General features: G+C 40.8%; 2 protein-coding genes across 6 annotated transcripts in view; both read left to right on the forward strand.

The window, feature by feature from the left end:
• The window catches only part of gak (cyclin G associated kinase), a 133,422-nt gene extending 127,907 nt beyond the window's left edge, over window positions 1-5,515 (forward strand). For all 3 annotated transcript variants that reach the window (XM_078570498.1, XM_078570500.1, XM_078570499.1), the window contains exons 27-28: window positions 1,980-2,156; window positions 2,533-5,515. In XM_078570498.1, the coding sequence (XP_078426624.1) occupies window positions 1,980-2,156; window positions 2,533-2,634 (279 nt within the window). In that variant the 3' untranslated portion in view covers window positions 2,635-5,515. The remainder of the gene's footprint in view (window positions 1-1,979; window positions 2,157-2,532) is intronic.
• Window positions 5,516-13,650: 8,135 nt separating this feature from the next.
• Window positions 13,651-14,671, forward strand: part of LOC144698597 (uncharacterized) — a 147,771-nt gene continuing 146,750 nt past the window's right edge. For 2 of the 3 annotated variants that reach the window (XM_078570502.1, XM_078570503.1), the window contains exon 1: window positions 13,689-13,820. In XM_078570502.1, the coding sequence (XP_078426628.1) occupies window positions 13,791-13,820 (30 nt within the window). In that variant the 5' untranslated portion in view covers window positions 13,689-13,790. Of the gene's footprint in view, window positions 13,821-14,671 lie in introns of all 3 variants that reach the window. The other variant, XM_078570501.1, reaches the window with a different exon arrangement.

The following is a 14,671-nucleotide window of genomic DNA, read 5'->3' on the forward strand; positions in this document are numbered from 1 at the left end:
GCAGTGTGTATCACCTACAAATTCCAAAACAGCAACACACTGTTCCCGTCCAAGTCACATACCATCCTCACTTAGAACTGCATCACTGTTCTTTCACTGTTGCTGGGTCAAAATCCTGGAACTCCCTCTGTAATAGCACTGTTGCAGTCCATGCAGTGCAGGTACTCCCACAGTTCAAGAAGGCGACTCACCACCACCTTCTCGAGGGCAAATATGGATGGGCATTAAATGCTGGCCTTGTTAGTGCTGCAGCAAGGTCCGCATCCCATGAACAAATTTTTAAAAAGCATTAAAAATTATGGCTGCTTGATAGGGATTGTGAAGAGGTTGGTTTGTTGGCTGTTTAATATTTTTAATTGTAAATGGTAAACTGTCTTCATTCCCAATTATTCAGTTGCTTCTAATGAACAAAATACACAGTATTTTCAAATCCTTCATGAATCAGTTTCTTTGTGACTTTCAGTTTGAATAACCTTTCAGTGCCATGCGGTGATTGGTGACATTTTGATTTATCTGCAGCCAGTTGCTGTTAGAAAGTAATTTCTGAATAGTGAAAAGTTCTATTATGTAGTGATGTTGTTGACTTTGTCTGCAAAGACATGATGACATAATAATGTAAACAGTGAAATTCATGCTTCACACAACAGGTGTATAACTTCAGGGTAAAGTGGAACATAGGATTAGAGTAGGCTATTGAGTTTATTCAGCCATTCAATTAAATTATGACTGATATGTACATTAATTCTCTTCACCCACTTTAAATCCATATCCCTGTGCTGGGATGAAGTTTTTTAAGCATTGCCTACTGAAGTTTTAATACAGGTCACTTTTTCTTTTCTCTGAAGAAGTCATACGGACTTGAAACATTAACTCCGTTTCTCTCTTCACAGATGCTGTCAGACCTGCAGAGTTTTTCCAGCATTTTCTGTTCTTATTTCAGATTTCCAGCATCCACAGTATTTTGCTTTTATCACTTTTTCTTTTCTTCATTTGAAGAATTAAAAGACATTGTAAAATTTTACTGACTTTGTTTTCTTCTCTGTGAAAACAATTTTAATTCTAGTTCTGGATTAAATTTTGGGAAATCCAAGTGATTTTTGTCCAGTAACCCCATTGCAGATGTCTGGTGTCCTTCCACTGCTGTAGTGATATTTTTAATCATATCTGAGACTAAGATGTCATGTATTTATTTGATAAATTCTCATAGATTATTAAGATCACTGTAACTCCTGCCAATGCAAGATGGCTACTCTGCACCGCAGAACGCCAATGACCATCATTCCTCTACCTGCAGCCTACCAGTACACCCCTGTTCATGCATGAATAGTTCCTCCCTATCCCTTTAGCACTAATTTTTTCAGGATTCAGGTCAGCGCCTAGGCGATGGCTTACAGGGCAGAAGCATCTACCTCCTAAGCAGGAGATGCTGAATTCGTATGTCAGTGGTGCCTCTGCCTAGATTGCAAAAAACTATTAGCAAACCTTAAAACTCATTTGCATTACATTTGATAACAGTTATGAAAACATTTTCAAATTTCGGCAATGATTTCAGAATTTTATTTCAACACATTAGAATCTATTAATTAGCGACTTCATCTCTCAACATTGGAATCCAGAAAGAGTACATGCAGTATGATAGCTGCTGGCTTTAACAAAGCTTATTTACTAATAAGATCGTCAGATAGCCAGGCAATTCTGTCGAGACTATTAGCTTGCTTTGTGTGTGAAAGCCGTTAGCTATGAAAGCATGAATCTCAGCTCCCAATTTGACGCGAATTTAAACAGCTCTGAACAAAATCGGGATCGTGTGAAATGGGAGAAAACACTGCTGTGATTATTTGAGCGGCGCCATGTTTAGTCCTGGCTGCTACCGGCGATTCCTTCGCTCTCTGTGGTGTAATGGAGCGCCACAGTCGACTGTGCGTTGGCAGCAGATGCAGCCTGTTCACATACATATTAAAATTTTGTTTGTTGGCTAGATCTTTGACTGGATTGAAGGAAAAGAGAGAAATATAAGGGCTTTACTGTCAACGCTGCACACAGTGCTATGGGAGGGTGAAACCAAATGGAAACCTGTGAGCATGGCAGACCTAGTACACCCAGACCAAGTGAAGAAAGTCTATCGGAAAGCTATACTTGTGGTTCATCCGGATAAGGTAAGGTCAACAACATGACATTGTCAGTCAAATCAACAGGATTAAAGTTAAAAATCTGGGAATTCACTAATTAACATTTGAAAAGCATGTAGTACTTTAGAAAATGTTTGAAAGAAAATGGAATACTATGGTTGAATTTAAATTAATCTTTACTTTTTGATACCAGCAGGAAAAAGGAGAGAGTTAAACCCAAACTACTTTTACACAGGGTTCATTAAGTGCTTACTAAATCTTGATGGGGCCCATTACAACATTTTCTGTGTGATAAGTTCTGCCTATCATGTAATTTGTTTATAAAGTTCTAAACATACAATGAAATAAAGCACACCAAAGCTGCTATGAAGTGGGTATTAAACATTTTTTTCTTACCTTTAAGGCTACAGGTGAGCCCTATGAACAGTATGCCAAAATGATCTTCATGGAGCTGAATGATGCTTGGTCAGAATTCGAAAACCAGGGATCAAAGGCACTCTTTTGAAGTATCGAACTTGTGAATATAATTGATGAGACTGCTCCAAGTGTTATGTTGGTTTGTTTTTATCTTCTCCTGGAACTGCCACTGCAAAAGATCGTCATATCTTCAGTTGTCTTAAAACTTCACTTTCAAGAAATGTTACTGCGGAGTTGTAGTTTAAAATGTATGGAGCTCTTCCTACAAACTCTTTATTGATGCACTTCCTGCATCGTTAAGCCAATCCTTTTCTGCTACAGGGTGATGGCAGAGCTTAGACACCCTCTTAAAGACCACATTTTTATCTTCAAAATCATTGCAGTGAATATTCTGTTGAAACCTGTTTGAAAATCTAATCTGTTTTGACAGAGATGAAATTGCAAGGTTTAAATGTTGGAGAAGGCTTCAAAGGAAGAATTAAGTAGTATGAAGACCACTTATAAAAATGTACGGTGGTAGGCTTATTAAGTTTAAGCAACATATTCAACAATGCCTTGCCTTTAAAAGTTGGAGATGAAGCATTCCAGCTGGCATGTTCACCCCGCCTGACCATCTTCTGTAGTCTTTGTTCATGTTTGCCATATTTTGTCTGCAATTTTATCATGGTTACCTTATAATGAATACAGTTAACGGTCATCTAAAAGGTTATTGGCCAGAAGTGATGTTTGTTTTGTTAGCCTTTGTGGACTATAATTTATTTCTTTCTGAAACTTGAAATTTCTCAGCAAGCTCCAGCTTTCTCATTTTCTTGTTGATTTCTGTAATAATGTAAATTTTAATGTTTGTGAGTAAATATTATGTGCTGTAAATTAGGGCATTGACATACTTTGAAGCATTATGTTCCTGCTGCAAATTTTGACGACTATTGAAAATGGTCATGCACCACACTCTAAGGTTTAGCATGTCAATGCTGCAATTTTAGCATGTGGGTCTTCAAATGTCAGCCAACACCTGTGAGAAATGATTTGTAATAATTTAAAGTGAAGTGAATGTCAATTGCTTTTTCCTTGTAAAAATTGAAAGTGTTTGCAATTTATGCTCAAGTCACCTTTTGGTTGATTGTCCACTAAATGCTCTTTCCAAGAGGTGAAATTTAGGAAACTTTTGCGTTGTCATGTACATAAAGGAGAACATCTCGTGATTGATTTTTCATTCAAAGGTCCTGTTTTATATGCTCATTTTTGTCCAGAACTGAGTAATTTTCTTTTCTTCCAAAAAAAAATGCATGAATGGTGAAGCTGCTCAGAACTGATAGAATTGCAATATCAAAGTCTGTTCTCTGCAATTGTTGTTGTAAAAGCTGGTTTGAGTGCAGCTGCAAAAATGCTAAATTCCAAGTCTGAGTATGGCATTTTGATCTGAAGTGGTTTGCAGTTTAGTGGATCTGGTGGAGTGTGTTTTAATTCATACCGTGGTACACAATCTCTGCACATTGAATTTAGCTTACTCCAGAGACAATACCATTTGACAAAAATCAAGTTTGTAAATCTAGATCAACTAGGCACAATTTTTTAATGAAAAATGGTTCCTGATGCAGCCATTTAGTCAAAGGATGAGAATTATTACTTGGCTATTGGTTAATGAAGAAAGGCAAGGGAGAATCTGTATTACAAACACTTACAAATATTGAGTATGAAAACATGGTCATAAAATGTGGTATTCCTAATATTCCATCAGTATTTTAAAGGTAATTTTAAAATCATTTTTTACCTCTCTGTTCCTTTTTGTTGCCTCCATGTGTCATACTTCAGGCAGGAGGGTAGAAAGATGCTGTTCCGACTTCTACATTCCAGCCAACAGTGCCGTTGCATATTATAAAGTACATCTCCCAGGTGCTTTCTTTTTCTAGTCCGGAGGGCGATTCTCACGACCCCAAGGGAATTTGTTTAGCAATCTGGTGAAAATTGTCAAGGATTGAATTTTAAATGTAAATTTAAACCCATATGTTCAACGTGGGTTGTCCTAGAGCTTCCGCACACAACCCTAGATTGCACAGTATTTAAACAAAAAAAACATTTCTGATATCATTGTGAGGTTGGCCTGAAGAAAAAGTGTGTCCCTTGTGAGAATTCTTTCATTGAGCTTTTCTGACATGTTTTTTGCTTGAGAATTACAATGAACAAAGATAATGATGTGGCTTATGAGGTGGTTTCACAGCTGAACTGTTTACATGTGCAGTGAACACTACTGTTGAACTTGAAACATTAAACTCATAGCACCTGTTTTTGGTATTAATTTAAAAGGCAAGGGCTGAAATGTTTGCTGGGAGGGTACACGTCAAGACAGAAGCAGAATCTTGATTTTTCTTTGCATATTTGTACATATTGGCAGGTAATTGTTTAATGAAGGATACATAGTGTAATTTTATCTGGGAATACCTAGTTGAAAAAGCAAGTGATGTATAGTAGGAATTTTGTATTGCTGGATGAGACACTCCTAAAATGGCAGGTATGAAATTGGGCATTGCTGTCATTTAAGGAATTCGAAGAATGGATTCCAAGTGCAAAATGAGATATATTTGCTCTTCTATTGACCTTAACTTATGGAAAATAATGATTTGGTCGCACAATTACTTTTAAATCTAACATAGTCTTAATCTGTGTGATTCTTCTGGGATATATTGAAGGGACTTGCAGAAAATATTCTTATTTTGGACAACTACCAGAAAATGTGTTTCACAAGTTGCATTTTTTAAATATGGAAATATTGTATTATCTATAGATTGTACAACATATATGTATATATAGAACAAAGTAAATTGAAACCTCAGACATTGTAAACAGGGATCCATGTAATAAATACAATGTAGACTCTGTTAATTTAGTCACATACATCTTTGTCTGGAAATATAAGCGTCTTACCTGTGAATTGCATTTATGGCTAATAAAACAGATTGATCTTCTCAGTAGCTCATTACCTCACTTCCTTCAGTGTGTCATACGAATTAGGAGCAGGAGTAGGCCACTTGGCCCCTCGAGCCTGCTCTGCCATTCAATAAGATCATGGCTGATCAGAATGTAACCTCAACCCCACATTGTTGCCTACTCCTGATAACCTTTCACCCCCTTGTTAATCAAGAATCTATCTAGCTGTGCTTTAAAAATATTCAAAGACTCTGCTTCCACCACCTTTTGAGGAAGAGAATTCCAAAGACTCTGTCACCTTGCATCAGATATGGCCAGAATTTTTTTTCAGTCCTGCATTGTAGTGACAAATGCACAAACCTTACCCTAATTACAGTTCTCAACAGGGAACGATCAGTTGAATTAATTGAAAGTGATGAGTTAACTGTGATGGATGTTCCTCTAAATAATGCATTCTGTGTTCTGGATTCTCATTTGGAGTCATTTTTGCTACAAAAAGTATTTTGTTGAAATACCTTTTCAGCAAATTTGTTGCCGTGATTAGATTCCTTTATATAAACATAACTATCCATTTTGATCGAAAAAGAGCAGGAATAAGCCCTGCAGGAGTTGCTCTTTTACAGGAATTACTGATATTCCGCATGATGCACAGTGAAATTGATAAATGAATAAAACATTTAAACAGCATTCTTTTTTGGAATGATCTGTATTATGACTTACATCTAAGGACAAAGTATTTGTGCAATAATTTGACAACTTAAAACCTCATCTTCATTTTCTTCCTTCAATTCAATCTAGCATTAACCTGTAGAGGGGTTAACGCTGTGCAAATCTATTGCTTTCAGTAGTAACACCCTGCCCCCAATTTGAGAATTAATATGTATTACCAAGTGAAGTGCAATTGCTCACTTCACTGACCATTCTTTCTACTGTTATGAAAAATGACAGCTACTATACAATTACTACCTGTGTGCACACATGTGGTTTAACTTCATCTTAGGAGCATCAGAGTTGTGGGTTCATGTTACATATTGCACTTGGGTATACGAACTTGGTCGATGCTTCTGTGTATTACTGTCAGACTGCTATCATCAGAAGTGCCAAATTTTATATTGGACATTAAACTTGACCTGTTTACCTGCTCAAGTGGATTAAAAGATCCCATTGTTCTATTCAGCGAAGAGTAGGGACAATTTTTCATTTCCAAATTTTTAAATTTGAATTCAAGTTCTCAAACTGTCATGGCGGGTTTTGAACTCTCATACTACATTACTAGTTCAGGCCTCTATTTATTAGTCCAGCAACATAACTTTACAGACTTTGATCTCATAGGTTTATCCATTATAACCCTGGGAACTGTGGAGGTGCATGGGTCCAAGTACAGAATTCACTAAAAGCTAATGTACAGGTACGTACAAAAACATAATTTGAATGGCAAATAGTGGCTTTTATCTCTTGAGGGGATGGAAGACTAAGGGGTGGAAGCTATGCTATATTTATATAAAACATTGGATGGACCCTGCTTAAGAGTATTGCGTTCAGTTCTGTGTACCACACCTCAGGAAGGATAAATTGGCATTTGTGGGCACACAGCACAGATTGACCAGAACAATAAGGACAGAAAGGTTGAATTATGAGGATAGATTATATAGGCTAATTCTCGAAAATGGAAGATGAAAGGGTGGTCTAACTGATGTGTTTAAAATGTTAAAATTATTTGATGCACAAGAGAGCAACCATCTCCTCAGGTGACCGAGTTCAGAACAAAGGGACATAACCTTAAAATTAGAGCTAGGCCATTCACTGGTCACATTAGGAAGTGCTTTTTCACACAAGGGGAAGTAGAAATCTGAAATTCTCTCCCTTAAAAAATTATTGAGGCAAAATGTCAATTAACTCCAAAACTGAGATTGATATTTTTTTCTTCAGCCAGGGTGTTAAGGGTTATGGAATCAAGTTGGGAGATGGAAACTAATACACAGGTAGACAATGATATAATTAAATGGCTTGAACAGGCTTGAGGGTCTCAATGGCCTACCCTATTCCTATGGCAGTCTAATTACGAGGCTGGTTAAGGTTCAAGTTTTTTGGGTGCTTTTCCTGTTCAGATGTCCTGACAATCAACTGTATATTGTGCAACTATAGCCCAGACTGGGTAGTGGTGACAGTGAGTGTCTTAAAGGAAGAAGCAGAGAGGTTTATGGAGGGAATTCCAGATCTTAGGGCCAATGCAGTTGAAGGCATGGCCACCGTTGGTGGAATAATTAAAATCGAGGATACTTAATTGGCCAGAATTAGAGGACACAGATATCTTGAACGGTTTTGGGGCTAGAGGAGATTACAGAAATAGGGAGGGGTGAGGCCATGAGGAAAGGGGTGATGATGGAAATTTTAAAAGAGAGGACATGAAGAGAGAGAACAATTATCGGCTAACATGAGGCCAGGTGGTGAAGTTTAGTGAGAATATTAAGTGGGAGTTAAGAAAGTTGTTCACCTAGGGTGGTGAGGGTCTAGAACTCTGTCCAAAAGGGTGGTAGAGGCAGAAAAACCTAACCACATTTAAGAAAGTACTTGAATATGCACTTGAAGTGCTGTAACCTACAAAGCTATAGACCAAGAGCAGGATTGGGCTGAATATATATTTTTCGACTGGTGGATAGGTTGGGCTGAACTGTGCTGTAAATTTCTGTGATACCCCAGAGGGCTGTGGATTCATAGTTGTTGAGAATGTTTGACAGAGACCCATAGAGGGAATTAAGGGATATGGTGATAATGCAGTAAGATGGAGTTGAGATGGAAGGACATCCATGACCGTACTGAATGGTGGAGCAGGGTCCAAGGGCTGAATGCCCTACTGCTCTTATGCCCTAATGCCCAACTGCTCTTATTTCTTATGTTCTTGTGAGTTAGAAACAATGCTGGAACTGTGTTGTAGATATATACATTATTGTTTTGTGGGTGATTCTTAAATTTCAAAAATAGTTCATGAAATTCTCAAATGTGCAAGGATGGGGAGTGAAACAGCAATTAGAAAAGTGTGAAGTAATAACAGTAAAAAGAAAAAGAGAGAGCAAGGTACATTGTGAATGATATAATTGAGGCCCAAAATTTTAATGCCAACAAAAAAAATACAATGTAACTCAATTTATTTATTATATCCCATGACATTGCACATTGGGAGTATATTTTTCAGATGACAAACTTGAGGAAGGTATATATTTGGGTCAGGATGTGAAGATGTAATTCAGTCCCTATTTTACAAATACACATCCTGTCCAGATTTTATATAATAAATTGACGAAAGGAGTTTCTCTAGAGGCTGAGGTGTTGGGCAAATGTAAAACAAGATGAAAACAGAATTACCTGGAAAAACTCAGCAAGTCTGGCAGCATCGGCGGAGAAGAAATCAGTTAACGTTTCGAGCCTTCATGGCCCTTCGGCAGAGCAGTTCTGCCGAAGGGCCATGAAGGCTCGAAACGTTAACTGATTTCTTCTCCGCCGATGCTGCCAGACTTGCTGAGTTTTTCCAGGTAATTCTGTTTTTGTTTTGGATTTCCAGCATCCGCAGTAGCTTTTAGCTTTTTGTTTGTAAAACAAGATGCTTCAATATCACCACTGCCAAAAAAGTGTAATTACAATCATAAGTTTTCATGCTAACTGCTAGTATGAAATATGGAGAGAGGAAATTATAATAGGAAAAGCTGGCACCAGAAGTATGTACAGAGTTAATATTTTGGTATCTTACAAGCTAACACAAAGAAAACTGTGGCTCATCTTCATACATCATACTTTTTACTAATGTGTATTTATATACGAACATGCAAACAAGGAGCAGGCCATTCAGCCCCTTGAGCCTGCTCCACCATTTAATAAGATAAATGGCTGATCTGATAGTAACCTGAAATATGCATCCCACCTACCCCCAATAACCTATCACCCCCTAGCTCACCAAGAATCTGTCCACCTCTGCCTTAAAAATTCAAAGGCTCTGCTTCCACCACCTTTTCAAGAACAGAGTTCCAAAGACTCATGACCCTCTGACCGAAAAAATCACCTCATTTGTTTTAAATGGGCAACCCCTAATTTTTAAACAGTGACCCCTCGTTCTAGATTCTTTCACAAGAGGAAACATCTTCTCCACATTCACCCTATCAATACCCCTCATGATTTTATGTTTCAATCAATCAATATCTATGTTCTCTTGAGGCCATACATTCCATTGAAAACTCAAATGTCAACCTGCTCTTACTAAGAAGCCCTTAAGTGTCCACATTTCCCTCATATACTGTTATGTCGATAGGTCATACTGAAAGAATTTTCAATATTAAGGCTGTCACAAAGTCCCTTCCTGTCATAAAGCACTATTTAACATACACCCACTGTTTTAATGAATGCTATGTAGGATATCCATCTTTTTTTAATTTCATTCTTGGGAATGAGCATCACTGGCAAGATCAGCATTTGTTTCTCAATTCTGAATGTACTTGAGAAGTTGGCGAGGAGCCATCTTTTTGAACCACTGTGATGTAGGTACACCCTGTGCTGTTAGGAAGGGAGTTCTAGGTTTGTGACCAAACAACAACAAAGGAGCTGTGATACAATTCCAAGTCAGGATAGTGTGTGGCTTAGAGGGGAACTTGCAGATGATGGTGTCCCATGTGTCTGCTGTCGTCCTCCTTCTCGGTGGTAGTGGTTGCAGGTTTGGAAGGTTCTGCCAAAGGACTCTTGGTGAGTTGCTGCAGTGCATCTTGTAGATCTATTTATTTACCACACAAATCATTTGAAATGCCTTCTGAAAAAAAAATGCTATTCCTTAATTGAAATTTATCCTATTCAAAGTAAAAACAAAATCCCAATACATTTATATAATGTCTTTGTTAAAGTTTTTATTTGAAGGCTTAGCCTGGATATTTTCGGCCAGAGCATTGACGTTGAACTGAACTTGAATTTTGAAGTCTGAATGTTTGTAGCGAATCTACATTATGCATCAGTACTTCAGTCTGTTGTACTGCTGGAATTCCACAGTATCTAGTAGTTACTCTGCAATAGCATTTCTTAAAATAATTTTGAAAAACAAGATGGCAGATTTCAATCTAAACAGATAGTTGAGAAAAACACAATATAAATTATGTATTAACGCACTTGGTTTAAAAAGATAGCAATGGATTGGTTGTAACGGTGGACTGGTGAGAAGGTAAAGGAGATGCAATGGGGGCATGAGCATGACGGATGTGAGAGATATTTGGGGAAAGGGTATTGCTGTAAGTCATATCTTCTGCACCAAAGTTAAATGCACCTTGGAGCTTTTGGTTACATTTTCACAAAGAGAAGCAGAGATCTGGAACCTGCTGATTTGACGTGTTTTTGTAGGCAAGAGTACCAAGAAGAAAAATCCACCATGATCTAATTAAATGGAGGAACTGGGTTGAAAGGCTAAATATCCTACTCCTGGTCTCACCTGTTATGTGATGTCACTCCCACATACCACATGACAGGACTTACATTTATATAGTGCTTTTCACAATCTTAGGACATACCAAAGTGTGGGGTGATACATTTTGGGAGGACTAACGCGGCAAGGGAATACACAGTGAATGGTAGGACTCTAGGAAGCACAGAAGATCAGAGGGACCTTGGTGTACATGTCCATAGATCCGTGAAAGCAGTATTACAGGTCGATAAGGCAGTTAGGAAGGCGTATGGGATACTTGCCTTTATTAATCGAGGCACAGAATCTCAGAGCAGGGAGGTTATGTTGGAGCTGTATAAAACACGAGTTAGGCCACAGCTGGAGTATTGTGTGCAGTTCTAGTCGCCACACTATGGGAAGGATGTAATTACACTGGAGTGGGTGCAGAGGAGATTTTAAGGATGTTGTCTGGACTGGAGCATTCCAGCTATGAAGAGAGACCGGATAGGCTAGGGTTGTTTTCCTTAGAGCAGAGGAGGCTGAGGGGGGAACCTGATAGAGGTATACAAAATTATGAGGGGAATAGATAGGAAGAAATTTTTCCCCTTAGCGGAGGTGTCAAAAACCAGGGGGCAGGAGGTTGAGAGGGGATTTGAGGAAACGTTTTTTCACCCAGAGGTTGGTTGGAATCTGGAACACACTGCCTGAGGGGACGGTAGAAGCAGGAACCCTCACAACATTTTAGTAGTATTTAGATGAGCGCTTGAAATGCCACAGCATACAGGGCTGTGGGCCAAGTGCTGGAAAATGGGTTTAGAATAGGTAGGTGCTTGATGGCCGAAGGGCCTGTTTTTGTGCTGTATAACTCTGACAAAGCGATTTCAAAGAATCAGATTGATACAGCACATTAGCATGACATTCAGCCCATCTATTCAGCTTCAACCACTCCACCCACCTTAAACAGTATAAATTTAATCACATTCTACTTCTCTGTAGCTCTGAAGAAGGGTCATATGGACTCAAAACATCAACTCTGTTTGTCTTCACAGCTGCTGTCAGACCTGCTGAATTTTTACAGCATTTTCTGTTTTTGTTTCAGCCTGTCATGCCTGTGTCAGCTGTACGATTAGTCCTACCCCTCCGCTCTTTCTCCTGCCTTTTCCCCTGCAATTCTCTTTTGAGTGTTAGAAGTGAATCTGCTGCTTCCACCACCCTATCAGGGTCTGCATTCCAGAATACAACAACTCACTGCGTTAAAAAGAACGTTTCCGGAGGTTGCCTCTGGTTCTTTTGCCAATCATCTTAAATACATGTATCCTGATTAATGACCTTTATGCCATTGGAAACAATCACTCTATTTATTCTATTAATTAGAACATAAGAACTAGGAGCAGGAATAGGCAATTCAGCCCCTCGAGCCTGCCCCGCCATTCATTACGGTCATGGCTGATCTCATTTTGGCATCAACTCCAATTTCCCGCCCTCTCCTCATAACCTTTCAATCCGTTACTAATTAAAAATCTATCTCCTCAAACGTATTCAGCATCCACTGCACTCTGAGGTAATGAATTCCTCAGATTCATGATCCTTTGAGAAAAGTAATTCCTCCTCATCTCTAATTTAAATCTACCACCCCTTACCCTAAAACTATGGCCTCTCATTCTAGAATGCCCTACAAGGGAAAACATCTGCTCCATGTCTACTTTATCTATCCCCTTTAGCATCTTATATACCTCAATTAGATCTCCTCTCATCCTTCTAAACTCTAGCCAGTATAGGCCTAAACTGCTCAATCTCTCCTCATAAGACAAGCGCCACATCTCTGGAATCAATCTAGTGAACCTCCTCTGAACCACCTCCAATGCAACCACATCCTTCCTCAAGGGGGCCAATACTGTGTACAGTACTACAGATACAGTCTCACCAATGCCTTGTATAGTCGCAACACTTCCCTAGTTTTATACTCTATTCCTTTAGCAATAAATGCCAAAATTCCATTTGCCTTCCTGATTACCTGCTGTATCTGCATACTAGCTTTCAGCGATTCATGCACGAGGACACCCAGATCCCTCTGCACTGAAGCATTCTGAAGTTTCTCTCCATTTAAATAATAAGTCGCCTTTTTATTCTTCCGACCAAAATGGACAACCTCACGCTTATCCACATTAAACTCCATCTGCCAAATTTTGGCCCATTCACCTAACCTGTCCATATCCATTTGTAAATTTCTTACTTCTTCATTGCAACTTACTTTCCCACCTATTTTGGTGTCATCTGCAAATTTAGCTATAGTACCTTCTTTCCCTGAATCCAAGCCATTAATATAGATCGTAAATAGTTGAGGAAAGCTTTCCTTAAAAACTTCTCTGCTATAAGTAATAAGAACAATGCCAGCTTCTTCAGTTTTTTCCAGATAACCAAACTCCCTCCGTGGTACCATTCTAATAAATCTCTCCTACACTCTTTATAAGGTGTTGATATCTTTCCTCGAGTGGGATGGCTAGCAATGAGCACAGTATTCCAGCTAAATACGAAGGCCATAGTGCTTTATAAAGGTTTAGCATAAAAAGCAGAGCATATTTTCCATGTTCAACTGCGCTGCAGATTAACAGCCGATCCTTAAAAATCTTAGCGGTTGCAGGAACTTGCTGTTAACTTCCACCATCACACACCTCCTTCAGCTACTCTGTTCACATGACTTAGAATCGCAGTGTAGCGACGCCCTGATGACGTCTTTATTGTGGCGCGCGCCATCGTGCGTCAGGACACGCTGAACTTTGATTGGCTGACGGACGGAAATGTTCCTCGGGCTGCGCATGAGTGACGCTCAGGCCGCGCGACCGATTTGAAATCAACGACAGAGGCGGGAGGCGGAAAACAGGCGCCGGAGCCCCGAGCAGCGGCTGGGCATGAGCGGGGAGGCGGCACTGCCCAGGCTGGTGAGTCCGGGGAGGGTTGGGCCGGTTTGAAGAGGGATGATGTTGTGGGCGGGGGACGCCAGACTCACCAGTGTGGCTGGTGGCTGGGCGGGCTTTTGGGGGGGGTGGAATTTGGAGGGGTTTGGGTGTGTTGTCGGGGTGAAGGGGGGGCGTTGCTGTTGTCGGAGTGAGGGGGGGGGCGTTGCTGTTGTCGGAGTGAGGGGGGGGGCGTTGCTGTTGTCGGAGTGAGGGGGGGGGCGTTGCTGTTGTCGGAGTGAGGGGGGGGCGTTGCTGTTGTCGGAGTGAGGGGGGGGCGTTGCTGTTGTCGGAGTGAGGGGGGGGGCGTTGCTGTTGTCGGAGTGAGGGGGGGGCGTTGCTGTTGTCGGAGTGAGGGGGGGGGCGTTGCTGTTGTCGGAGTGAGGGGGGGGGCGTTGCTGTTGTCGGAGTGAGGGGGGGGCGTTGCTGTTGTCGGAGTGAGGGGGGGGCGTTGCTGTTGTCGGAGTGAGGGGGGGGGCGTTGCTGTTGTCGGAGTGAGGGGGGGGCGTTGCTGTTGTCGGAGTGAGGGGGGGGGCGTTGCTGTTGTCGGAGTGAGGGGGGGGGCGTTGCTGTTGTCGGAGTGAGGGGGGGGGCGTTGCTGTTGTCGGAGTGAGGGGGGGGCGTTGCTGTTGTCGGGGTGAAGGGGGGGGCGTTGCTGTTGTCGGGGTGAAGGGGGGGGCGTTGCTGTTGTCGGGGTGAGGAGGGGGGGGCGTTGCTGTTGTCGGGGTGAGGAGGGGGGGGCGTTGCTGTTGTCGGGGTGAAGGGGGGGGCGTTGCTGTTGTCGGGGTGGAGGGGGGGCGTTGCTGTTGTCGGGGTGGAGGGGGGGCGTTGCTGTT

This window comes from Cetorhinus maximus, chromosome 2, assembly GCF_964194155.1.
Source record: "Cetorhinus maximus chromosome 2, sCetMax3.hap1.1, whole genome shotgun sequence".
Classification (NCBI taxonomy): domain Eukaryota; kingdom Metazoa; phylum Chordata; class Chondrichthyes; order Lamniformes; family Cetorhinidae; genus Cetorhinus; species Cetorhinus maximus.